A 12,061-nucleotide genomic window follows, 5' to 3' on the forward strand; every position below is an offset into this window, starting at 1 on the left:
TGGTATCATCATTAACTTTTCACTCTGGCCACCAGGAAGCTCAGAGCTACCTGTCATATTCTTGAGGGCTTCCAAGCTGTCAAAAGCAAAAAGGGATGGGGAGACAGTGAGAGGTGAATAGGAGGGTGACTGGTACAGGACCATGTTGGGCACTCATTGTGCCTTGGTGAGCTTAAAAGAGACCAGAAGAAGTGTCCAGCCTCTAGGAGAACAGAAAAGTCAGAAAGGACTGTGGCCACATAGCAGGAAGGTTTTATGGAGACTTTCTCTGCTATCATGGAGAAAGCCTTATGCTCTTGAACCTGAAAGCATCCTCTAGATTTCAGAAAGTATTATTTTAAAAAATTGGCTCAGTGTCTCCTTTTGTGGCTATAGAGGCCCAGAAAAGAGAAATGACTCGCCCAAGGGCTCACGGTGTTGGTGAAAGAGCTGAGAACTGATCCCTAGATCTCCTGACTTTCTTACCAACATGCAGGAGCTGTCACTTGCTGGGTGACAGCTCAGACACCCCCATCTCTGCCTTTTCCTTTTTTCAGGGGAGGTGTTTTGGAGCCAGAGGGAACAGTGGAGATTAAGTTCCGAAAGAAAGACCTGATCAAGTCCATGAGAAGGCTCGACCCAGTTTACAAGAAGCTCGTGGAACAGCTGGGTAAGAGGGTCTCAAAGGCATCCCCTCTTAGAGATCGAGAGAGGCCCAGCTGGCTCTATTGCTAGAAGTTTCTAGTATGTTAAAAATAAAGACGTATCCAAAAAACAGCTGCAGCTATTGTGAGATATTTTAGATATTCACATTTCTAAATCAACCCCTTTCACATTAAAAATGTATATAATGCCATAGTGAATTTATTTCTCAGCACACACAAAATAAAACAAAGTGTTTTCCAATAAGAAACATCAGAATTCTCTTATTGGATAGCATCATGTTCCTTTAGAATTTCTAACCATATATAAAGTATTTACCGATCTCGCTTGACTAATAGCTTTGTTTCACTTGTAGTCTTCAGGTGTAATTCTCTTTAAATGTTCCGATATGAGGGCAGTGTCTTTATAACTGTGCTAGTCACAAGATTTATTACCAGGAGTGTGTATGATTTCTGCCTGGTTTGGTATCAGGATAATGCTGATCTCACAGAATGAGTTGGGAGGTGTTATTGTCTAAGTTTGTGTAGCATTGGCATTATTTCTTTAAAACTTTGATTGGAGGTTTCTAACTACAAATTCAGCTTCTTTATTATATCCAGGACTATTTGTGTTACCTATTTCCTCTTGAGTGAGCTTGGGTAGTTAATTATGTATTTCAAGGAATTTGTCTATTTCATCTACGTTGTCAAATTGGCATAGAGTTGCTTACATTATGCCCTTTTATATTATTTTCAATGTATATTAAAAATGGTAACCAATAGAATCCTTACAAGCACAGTGGTTCTGATAGAAGGGGAACATTCTTGCACTTGTGAGCGCATTTCTGAGACAGCAGAAGCACCTTGATCCAGGAGTAATATCAGAGTTAAAAGTTCAAACTTCTCACCTGGTTTGTACCCTCCTGAGAAAAGAATCCCCCCAACACACCTCATGTGGCCACCCTCCATGGTTGCTCTGAAAGCCAGACTAGCTTTTCTGGGTACCTGCAGGGGCGCCGGAGCTCTCAGAGAAGGAGCGCAAGGACCTGGACAGCCGGCTGAAGGCTCGCGAGGACATGCTGTTCCCCATCTACCACCAGGTGGCGGTGCAGTTCGCCGACCTCCACGACACACCCGGCCGGATGCTGGAGAAGGGTGTCATCTCTGTGAGAGCCCACAGCTGCCCAGGGGGTTGTGAAGGACCCGTCCCAAGGCCACCTGGTTTCCAACACACGGAGATTAGGGTTCAGGGGTGGGCATGGGTTAAACTCGGCTTGTTACAATCACCTGGAGAGGTTTAAAAAACCCAGTGTCTAGGTGGAGCTCCAGATGGAGTAAATCCAAGCACCTGGGTTGGGAGCTAGGCAGTAGTATTATTTTATTTTTTTTTTTTTTGCAGTTTTGGCCAGGGCCGGGTTTGAATCTGCCACCTTCGGCATATGGGGCCAGCGCTCTACTCCTTTGAGCCACAGGTGCCGCCTGGCAGTAGTATTTTTTTTAATTCCTAAGAGATTCCAATGGGCAGTGAGGTTTTGGAACCATTAATCGTATGCTTATGACCGCTCAGTCAGCTGAGACCTGGGCTGGGTTTGGAAACCATTGTTGCTGCCAACTGTGCTCCCAGCCCTTGACTGACACAAGCCCTTCCTGATGCCCTGTCCCTAAAGGCGTCACATAGTCACCTGCCTGTGTCCAGGGCTTGTCAGCTTCTCTTGTGGGAATATTCTCCCTCCCAGCTGCGTTAAGCCTCTGCGTGAGAGGTGAGGTGGGTACCATTTTTATTCAGGGAACATTTCTTCACCTAGAGCTGGACTAAGTCCAGGTGAAGTCCTGGCTCTGCAGGTGCCACCGCTTTCCCAGAGTCAGCTTCCCCGCCTGTGAAATGGGAATGAATACAGAGACTGGGCTCAGGGCTAGGCCTGGCCATCAGCAAGGGTGTGGTAGAGCCAGGGTGGCTCCTCCTGCCCTTGCTGGGGGCTCAGGCCAAGGCCTGTCTGCAGGACATCCTGGAGTGGAAGACGGCACGCACCTTCCTGTACTGGCGTCTGCGCCGGCTCCTCCTGGAGGACCAGGTCCGGCAGGAGATCCTGCGGGCCAGCGGCCAGCTGAGCCATGTGCACATCCAGTCCATGCTGCGCCGCTGGTTTGTGGAGTCGGAGGGTGCCGTCAAGGTGGGCCTGGGGCGGAGCCCTGAGGGGGAGGACAGCCTGCATATCGGCAGGGCCCCTCTCTGAGGCCGCTTCCGTCCATCCCAGGCCTACCTGTGGGACAACAACCAGGTGGTGGTGCAGTGGCTGGAGCAGCACTGGCAGGCGGAGGATGGCCCGCACTCCACCATCAGTGAGAACATCAGGTGCCTGAAGCACGACTCCGTCCTCAAGACCATCCGAGGGTGAGTGGTCGCCGCTGCTGCCTGCCCCTCAGGTTTACTGGCGGGTGCCCGGGCCAGCATTCACCTCCAGCCACCAGACTCTAAAGCAGCCCCTTGGAATGTACTGGGCAGCTAGACCTCATGTGCTGAGGTCCATAGCCTGGACTCGAGCCCTGGGCACAGAGCCCTTGGGTACACTAAGCAGGCGTGAGCTGCCAGCCACTCGGTGGGGATTTTCCAGGGCTGAGGCTGGTGCAGGACCTTTGCCAGAGGTCTCCTCCCCCCTCCCAAGCCATCCCCCATGAAGGAGGGAACAGAACACAGGGCACCTCGTTTAGGGGTTGAAGCTGAGGTTCAGGGGAAATGCTTTGTCTCAGGTCACATCACATAGCTAGTGACCAGCAGGGAATGGGGTGCCTCAAGACAATCTGACCCCAGGCCATAGTCCCTTCTGTCTCCCAGCACTGTCAACCCATGGTGACCACAGCAGGAAGGGAATGGGAAGCTCTGGGTCCCGCACAGGAGGGACTCTGCTACCCTAGGGGCCACTGAATGAAGTGGCAGGAGTGACCCAAATCCTCTCCCCTGCCTTGCAGCCTAGTCCAAGAAAACCCTGAGGTGGCCATGGACTGCGTGATGTATCTGAGCCAGCACATCAGCCCAGCCGAGCGGGCCCAGGTTGCTCACCTGCTGTCTACCCTGGAGAGCCCAGCCTCCACCTGACCTGGCGTCAGCCATTCTCAGGACCACGGGCAAGAGGAACCATGTTGACCACTAACCTCACATCTTCATTGAGGCCTTGCTTTAAACAAAATAAAGTTAAAGTCCTGGGCATTTCTGCAGGGCTGCTGATCCCCACCTGACTCCTATCTCAATAAAAGGCCCAGGGGTGCATCTTCCAAGCAGAAAGAGCCTTCCCTGGAGCCTTCTCCAGAGTTGGGAAGTTTGTTCTGTTCTGTCTCTTAAGACAAAATTTTTGCTGCATCACAGAATCAAATTGAACCAAAACATGTGTTTCCTTCTGCTTTTCTGTGCCTGGGAGCCAGGAGATCTTTATATCACATCATGGAATCTTTTATTTTTTTATTCTGAGACCAGCACTTGATGTAAGTGTCTTGCATATTTCAGCTGAATAAAAGGGCCACAGAAAAAAATTTGTAAACAAGACTAGAGAGAAAACCTATTTTTATAATGATGCTTCTTTGAATACTGCGTGGTCATCCAGGAAGGGGTATGAATGGTTTTTTCATTAAGAGAATAAAATGTTACTTCCTTTCCCAAGTGGCTCCAGTGAATCACTAGGAATGTCCCACTGGCAGGCCACGCTTAACACGCTCATTAGCAGAGATTCGCTTTTCAAGAAAGGGAAAGCAAAACAGGCGCGGCCTGGCTGCAGGTTCCAGGCCATTTGGAGGAGTCTTTAATTCGGCCGTAGTCCTCTGCCTGCCTCTTCCCTCCAAGGAAAACAAGGACTGCCCCTCCCACTTCAGGATTGGCCACCCACCCTGCACGTGTGCTCCATGCACAAGTACAGAGGGGGAGGGGAAGCCCTCAGCCAGACTCACAGCCCAACTTGCTCATCAGCGTTGCCGCCATCACCCTTCGAGTTGCTGTTGTTTCCTCACCTGTCGGCTTGATGTCCATGGTGGGATGCAGCCCCAAGGAACAGAGCTGTTGGTGACCACAGACCAGACTGTGATGATCACGCCAATTTACTCAGGGAAGACTCTGCAATGGGACCTCCAGCACCTGGCTCTGAAGCCTGCACAACCTTGGGGCTGGCGGTCCTCTGGTCCCTCCCACCTGTGCTGGAGTTAGAGGTGAGGGGACTTGCCCCCAGCCTGCGGCCCTGGTGAGCCGTCTGCCTGCGACACTGAAGGTTATGACTTGCCAATGCGGAAGCCCATGGGGTTGCCCAGGGAAGCCTCTGCAAGCTGGGATGCTTGAGGATGTCCAAGTTTAAAAAAATAATACTCTGATGTCATCCAGTGACAGCCCTGGCAAGTAAGGGTGGTGTGGAGGCAGTGAAGGGCAGGAGAAGCGGATTGTCCATTGTCCCGTCATGGGGCTTGCTGAGGAACCAAAGGTTGTTCAATCAGGCAAGGCCCTCTTGGTTTGGGAGGGGAAGACAAGTCTATGAATAGTTGCTTTCCTAGAACAGTGGGTAGAGGGCTCCCCGGGATGTGTGCACAATAAACTATTTTTTGAAGGAAAAACTTGGGCTTTGACTTGATTTTGTACCCTGAAGGTACAGGTGTATTGCTTGAATTTTTACTACTTGGTTTCAAATACATATTGTGATTGTTAAATCCAGAAGGATCCACCTTTCTGAGTCACTAAGACAGGAATGAGATAAAAAAGGAGCAAGGGTACCCACTCAGGCCACACGGAAAGGCTTCCTTCCCTATGGTTGGCACTAACTTAACAGGTGCATGAGCCCTGTCCCTGCAGCTGAGCCCCTGAGCCACACTGCTTAGCAGCTGAAGAGATCTTCCCAAAATGTTACTTCACTGTTCTAAGAGCTCTTGGGACAAAGTTCTCACCCAGCCCCCTAAGGCTGGGCACGAGCCAGTCCTGGCCATCCACCTCCCACTCACTGAGTCTGTCATCGCCACACACCATGTCTGCACTGTCACTTCCCCTCCAGGTGGGCACAGACCATTTCTCCTGGAGAACTCCTCTTGCTTGGCCTTTCCCTGGTGGACTCCTACTTATCCCTCAAAACTCAAGGGCCAGGTGCAATGGCTCGATCCTGTAATCCTAGCATTCTGGGAGGCTAAGGCAGGTGGACTGCCTGAGCTCAGGAGTTCAAGACTAGCCTGAGTTAGAGCGAGACCCAGTCTCTAAAAATAGCCAGGCGTTGTGGTGGCTGCCTATACTCCCAGCTACTTGGGAGGCTGAGGCAATGAATCATTGAGCCCAAGAGCCTGAGGTTGCTGTGAGCTATGATACAGTGGCACTCTACTGGGGGCAACAAAGTGAGACTCTGTCTCAAAAAACAAACCAAACAAAACCCCAAGTCAAATGGCAATTCCCCTGGGAAGCTCTCTGTTGGTTTGGGAGCCCATCCTCTGGGGTCCCATAGCCCTTGTTCTCCCCATTTCATGTGCTATGTAGGAAACACAGATTATACCCAGGGATCCCCGAGTTCTCCTGGCTGCAAAACCAAGGATGACTTTTGGAGAATAGTTTCCTAACAGACAGGTGCCCTTTTCTGGAAGGTAAGATGAGAAGCTGCTGCTGGTGATATTCTGTGTCTGGTAATATCCTGAACCAGGGGGTGTATCTCAGAGCAGAATAGTGAGTAGGAGCTGGGTGTGGTGGCTCAAGTCTGTAATCCTAGCACTGTGGGGGGCTGTTGTGGGAAGAAGACTGGAGCCCAGGAGTTTGAGACCAGCCTGAGCAAGAGTGAGACCCCATCTCTATTTTTATTTAAAAATAAAATAGTTAACCAGGTATGGTGGTGCATGCCTATAGTCCCAGAGGCTGAGGCAGGAGCATCACTGGAGCCCAGGAGTCTGAGACGACAGTGGTGAGCTATGATGACACCACTGCACTCTAGCCTGGACAACAGTGTGAGACTCTGTCTCAAAAACAGAAAAGAGAGGGGAAAAATAGTGTGTAGGAAACACAGGCAGAGCCTAAAAATATTTTTTATTTTTATTGTTATAAAGAATACCTAACAATATTTACCATCTTAACCATTTTTAAGTGTTTGGTACACTAGTCTTAAATACACTTTGTTGTGCAGCCAACCCCCAGAACCGTTTTCATCCTGCACAAGTGAAACTCGTACTTACTACACACTAACTCCCCACCTCTCCCTCCCTCAGCCCCTGGCAACCTCCATTCAGCTTTCTGTCTCCATGAATCTGACTGCTCTAGGCACCTGGCAGAGGCGGAATCATACAGTATTTGTCTTTTTGATAATGGGCTTGTTCACTCAGCTCACTGTCCTCAGGGTTCATCCGTGTCGTAGCACATGTTAGAATTTCTTCCTTTGTAAGGCTGAATGACACTCCCGTGTATCTGCGCATCCCTCGATGGACTCTTGGGTTGCTTGCACCTCTGAGTTGTTTGAATTCAATGCTGTTGTGAACATGGGTGTGCAAATCTGTTCACGTCCCTGCTCTCAGTCCATTTGTGTGAATACCCAGAAGTGGAGGCACTGAGTCATCTGGTAATTTTGCGGGACCACTGTCCTGTTTCCATAGCCGCTGCATCACTTTACATCCCCACTGGCAACACACGAGCGTCCTAATTTTCCCCCTTCCTTGCCAACATGACTCGTTGTCGTATTTGCTTTTGGTGTGTTTGGTAACATCCATATAAGGGATGAAGCCTAGAAATAATTTTAACTCAAAAGCCCTTGAACCTTTTGACTTGCACACCTCGAACGTCAGGGATGAGATACATAGACCCCCCTTGTGAGCACTCCAATTACTCTGGCCTCGTCCGCCAGCTGCCCCCTCTGCATTCCACCATGATGCTGAATTCCAAGCACCCATAGACCTCACCCAGTGGTGCCAGCGCCTCCTGGAGGCTGGTAGACAAAAAACCACCAGACCAGCCAGGCTTATACTCAGTGAGGAGGCGCCCATAGTACCTCTTGCTCAGTTTTCCCTGCCTCCCTCTCCTGGGAACCTCCTTATAATGCAAGTGCTCTAATATGGACAGACTGAAGAATAACTCAGGCACGGGAAGGCAGGTGTAACATGCTTTATTAGCTCAGGCAGCTGGTGAGCTGGTTACATGGGAGGTCCGCCCTGACCTAGCTCCCGGCGGCCAAGGAGCTGAGATGCACAGAAGGGGTCTGTACTCTACAGTCCACAGTCTCCAGTCTTCAAGCCACACAAACAGGAGGCCTTGCACACCTCTCTGTCTAGGGGAACAATAGAGGCAAGGTGCCAAGCGGCAGTTACGTAGCATGGTGTCACTGAGCACAGACATGGCCATCTTGGAACACATGGTGAGAAGGCCCACAGCATTCCCCATGGGTGAGAACGCCCAGACAACTTTATTTTGTCCCATTCCCAAGATCACAGGTGAGAAAGCCCCTACACTCCTCCTCCCTTTGAGTTGCCTCAAAGCCCCTCTGCTTCCCCAGGTGTGAGGGCTTCCCCAGCCTGAGTTGGAGGAAAGTTCCAGGCTCCCCAGCCCATGGGGCTCCCTTACCCCAGTTACCACACCCACCTAGTGACTGCTCCACACTCTGTCTTGGCCTCTTCTCACCCTTCCCATGGCTGAGTCCCAAACTTAGCTGGGATGCTCGTGACAAACTCAGACCTGCCTCAGTCCTCTGGAGTTGCGATCACCCAGGCAGGGACCTGGAGCTCTGGATTTCACAAGGCCCCAGGAGGTGTGATAATCAGCAAGTTCGACCACCTTTCCGTGGTCAATTGTGGAAGACTCGAGTCAATTGTAGGAGAAGCACAGGAACTAGAGTCGATTGAGATGCTCCCCCCAGGGAGGGTTGTGTGGCTTGTCTCTTAGAGGAAGCTGGGCAGCCTGCACAGCAGAGCATTTGGGTCCTAGTGCTGAGCTGTCCCTCCTCTCTTGGGAGTATCTGTTTCTGTCCTGTGGCACCCTGTGGAAGCTGCTGAGGGGGGCTATGCTGAGAGAATGGGTTCTGTGGACAAGGCACCCCTTGGCAATGGGTGTGAGGCCTGGCCTGGCTCCCTGTGTCTTTGTCTGCCCCTCACGTTGCCCGCAGTTCAGCCACAGTTACATCTCTGTCCTGCTACCCCTGGATTCAGCGGGCTACGACTCCAGAGATAGGAGGTCCAGCACCCACACCCACAGGGAGGACAGTCAGGACACCATGAGAAGGAGGTGATGCCTGGCTCCACCCTCTCATGTCCTGCTTTTTGATCAGATCTTTTCTGGTTTTTTTTTTTTTTTTTTTTGAGACAGAGTCTCATTCTGTCACCCTGGGTGAAATGCTGTGGCCATTGGCTTAGCTCACAGCAACCTCAAAGTCTTGGACTCAAGTGATCTACTTGCCTCAGCCACTTGAGTAGCTGGGACTACAGGCCCCCGCCATAATGCCTGGCTAATTTATCTATTTTTAGTAGGACAGGGTCTCACTCTTACTCAGGCTGGTCTTGAACTCCTGAGCTCAGGCAATCCATCTGCCTCAGCCTCTCAGAGTGCTAGGATTGTAGGCATGAGCCACCTCGCACAGGCTGATCAGATCTTTTCATCCCATCTCTGTCACTTCAGGAACCGACGCTAAGCCAGGCCGTGCAGGGCTGTAGAAGGACCTGGGAGACCTGCAGACCAGGTTAACTCCCAGCTGGGTAACCTCGGGGAGCTTTTGCTCTTCTTCCAACTAGCAAGCAGATGGCATCAGCTGAGCCCTCTGAGATGTGATAAAAGACCCTGGGGAAGGGCAGTGTCATCTCTACCCCTTACTAATCACATGCAAGCTACTTAGCCTTGGTGAGCCTCGGTTTCCTCCTCTGTAAAATGGGGATGCATCGGTCTTCTATGGCAGCTGTAACAACCACCACTAAGTTAGTGACTTAAAGCAACACAAGCTTATTGTCCTGCAATCCTGGAGGTCAGAAATCCAAAATGGGCCTCACAGGGCCAAGATCAAAGTATCAGCAGGGCTGTGGTCCTCCTGCAGGTTCTAGGGAAGAATCTGTTTTCTTGCCTTTTCCAGCTCCTAGAAGCTCCATTCCACTTTCAAAACCAGCACTGCAGCATCTCCAAATCTGACACTGACTCTCCTGCCTCCCTCTTTCATGTAGAAGAGCGCTGTGATTTCACTGGACCCACCTTGATAACCAAGGATAATTCAGCTAATTAGCAACTGTAATTCCATCTGCATCCTTACTGCCCCTTTACCACTTAACATGACATAGTCACAGGCGCCAGGGATTAGGACGTTGCTACAGTGAGGTGGGAGGGTGGCATTATTCTGCCAGTTGCAAGGGATGATAACAGCTTTTTTCCATGAGAATCAGAGGAAAATAAGATGAATCACATCACAGTGCACCTGGCATGGAGTAACCTCCAGATAGACGTGAATGAGTCCTGCCAGTCTTTTTATTGTTAGAACCTGGATGATTTCTCATGGAGGGAGAAGAAAATCTGCAGGAGCATGATTTCAGGGCCTCAGTTTCTTCATCTGGGAAATGGGAACATCTCACTGAGTACATGAGTCATAGTGGGGTTTGAGGGAGATGCTGCCGGACAAGGGTTTAACTTGATGGTCCGGGTGCCTGAGAGGGGTGACTGCTATTTTTCTCCCATTAGTTGGTGATCTTTAGAGAGAACTTCAGCCAAGGTCTTATTCCTCCCATCTCTCTTTCATGCTTTCTTCTGGTGTCATCATGGCCTCTCCACAGGTGACACACTGGTTGTGACCAGGGCTTTGCCTAGAGCTTGTGACAACCTGTGGCTTTGGCAGTCTTGCCTTGATGCAATGTGTACCTGGTCCCCCACTTGCCTGTGGTAAGGAACAGATGTCTCATACAGTTGTGAGTTCCCCAGCCCTTTCCACGTGGCAACTCAACAGTCCAGACTCCATTCTCCCAGCTCAGCACCCCAGGAAATGGAGGGCACCCATGTCCCATGAGCTCCTGCCAAGTCCTGTGTGAGATTCTCTTTGGCTGTGACCACTGTGGCCTGGGTCACTTGTTCCCACCTTCTATCAATTACTGGGGTTGCTGGGGGCCCAAAATGGCTCTAGTTGGCCCAGCTGGGGTTGGATACGAGGAGCTAGACACAGAAAGACAGCCCCAGGCCTCTGCAGGGCCTCAGCGCTGCTGCTGTCTGGCCTCCAATGAAGTGGAGCCCCATCCAGCACTTCCTGATACCACCCGCTGCCCTTCATCCCATGGGCTTCCTTCCTCATGAATCATTGTATGCAGGTGAATCTGGATGGGCTGAGGAGTTAGGCACACTCCTAATTAATATGCCCTTTTGCTGTTAGCTTGGGTGGCAAGTCACCTGCTTTATTCCTCTGAACCTCAGTTTCTTTGTCTGCAAAATGGGCATAATAGCTGATAAGACACCCTCGTCAGGCTGTTGTGAGGGCCGAATGAGCAAATCTACAGCAGTGACTAGTCCAGGGCCTGGCATGTAGCAGGTGCTGAAAATGGGCACCTCTCTCCATCTTGTTGTCTTCTCTGACGCCTGGCAGACACCAAAGAGGCAGTTCGGAGCAGTGCTACTGAGCTCCAACCCTGGCCTTGAGCTCAGGCAGACTCAGTCCTACCTCGCCTCCCCAAGCTGCTGCTTTCTGAGCAGTGAACAATGGTCACAGTCCCCACCTGAGATGACGCCTGTAAAGCAACTGGTACTCCAGACCGGTAAGCAGAGGCTGTGCTCGTTTTATCAATAATGATAAACCCCACCCCAGTCAGTAGCTGCTATGATGAGAACTTGGTGTCAAAACAGCTGGGTCCAGTGTTATGCAGTGTCACCTCCCTGGGCTTCAGTTTCCCCACCTGTGAGGGGACAGCTGGGTCCAGTGTTATGCGGTGTCACCTCCCTGGGCTTCAGTTTCCCCACCTGTGAGGGGTGGGTGAGTGACATCCTTTTCCATTACTCCCACTCTCCCCCTCCCCGTGAGCCACAGAGCTGCCATTCAGCCTTTATTGACAGAGACAGTTACTCAGCACTACACTTACAGAGTCGCAGTGTTCGGGGTCTTCATTAACAACAACTTAAACAGCTTATCAGGGGGTCACACAAAGCAGATGAGCAGAGCTGGGGAGACAGGTCGTGCTGAGACTGTGTCTACAGGTGCCAAATGTTCTGCAGACGGCTCTAGAACTAGGACTTAAGCCTTTCAAGACGGGGCTTAATGCCAAAGCTCCCAGGAAGTTGGCCGGCCTGCTGGTGAATCAGAACATTCTGGCTCTAGGGTTCAGGAATTCCCAGACACGAAGTCAACACCCAGTTGATGAAGAGGCGAGGGTGATACACGATGCTGGTGGCAGCCGCTATGATTTTCTCTCAACTTAGCTGAAAGAGACTTTTATACCTTCTCTTCTCCAATTCACTCCCCCATCTCTCCTCCAACCCAACTGTCTGTGGAACTTGCCACTTAGAGAAT

The 12,061-nt window shown here is 50.9% G+C and overlaps 1 protein-coding gene across 2 annotated transcripts in view; it reads left to right on the top strand.

Moving 5' to 3' along the window:
• Positions 1–5,207, top strand: part of ACACB (acetyl-CoA carboxylase beta) — a 134,248-nt gene extending 129,041 nt beyond the window's left edge. For both annotated transcript variants that reach the window (XM_012805246.2, XM_012805247.2), the window contains 5 exons: positions 537–649; positions 1,632–1,786; positions 2,621–2,791; positions 2,876–3,012; positions 3,588–5,207. In XM_012805246.2, coding sequence (XP_012660700.1) covers positions 537–649; positions 1,632–1,786; positions 2,621–2,791; positions 2,876–3,012; positions 3,588–3,714 — 703 coding nt within the window. In that variant the 3' untranslated portion in view covers positions 3,715–5,207. The remainder of the gene's footprint in view (positions 1–536; positions 650–1,631; positions 1,787–2,620; positions 2,792–2,875; positions 3,013–3,587) is intronic.
• Positions 5,208–12,061: the final 6,854 nt, after the last annotated feature.

This window comes from Otolemur garnettii, unplaced genomic scaffold, assembly GCF_000181295.1.
Source record: "Otolemur garnettii isolate 467f Iridium unplaced genomic scaffold, OtoGar3 scaffold00038, whole genome shotgun sequence".
Taxonomy (NCBI): domain Eukaryota; kingdom Metazoa; phylum Chordata; class Mammalia; order Primates; family Galagidae; genus Otolemur; species Otolemur garnettii.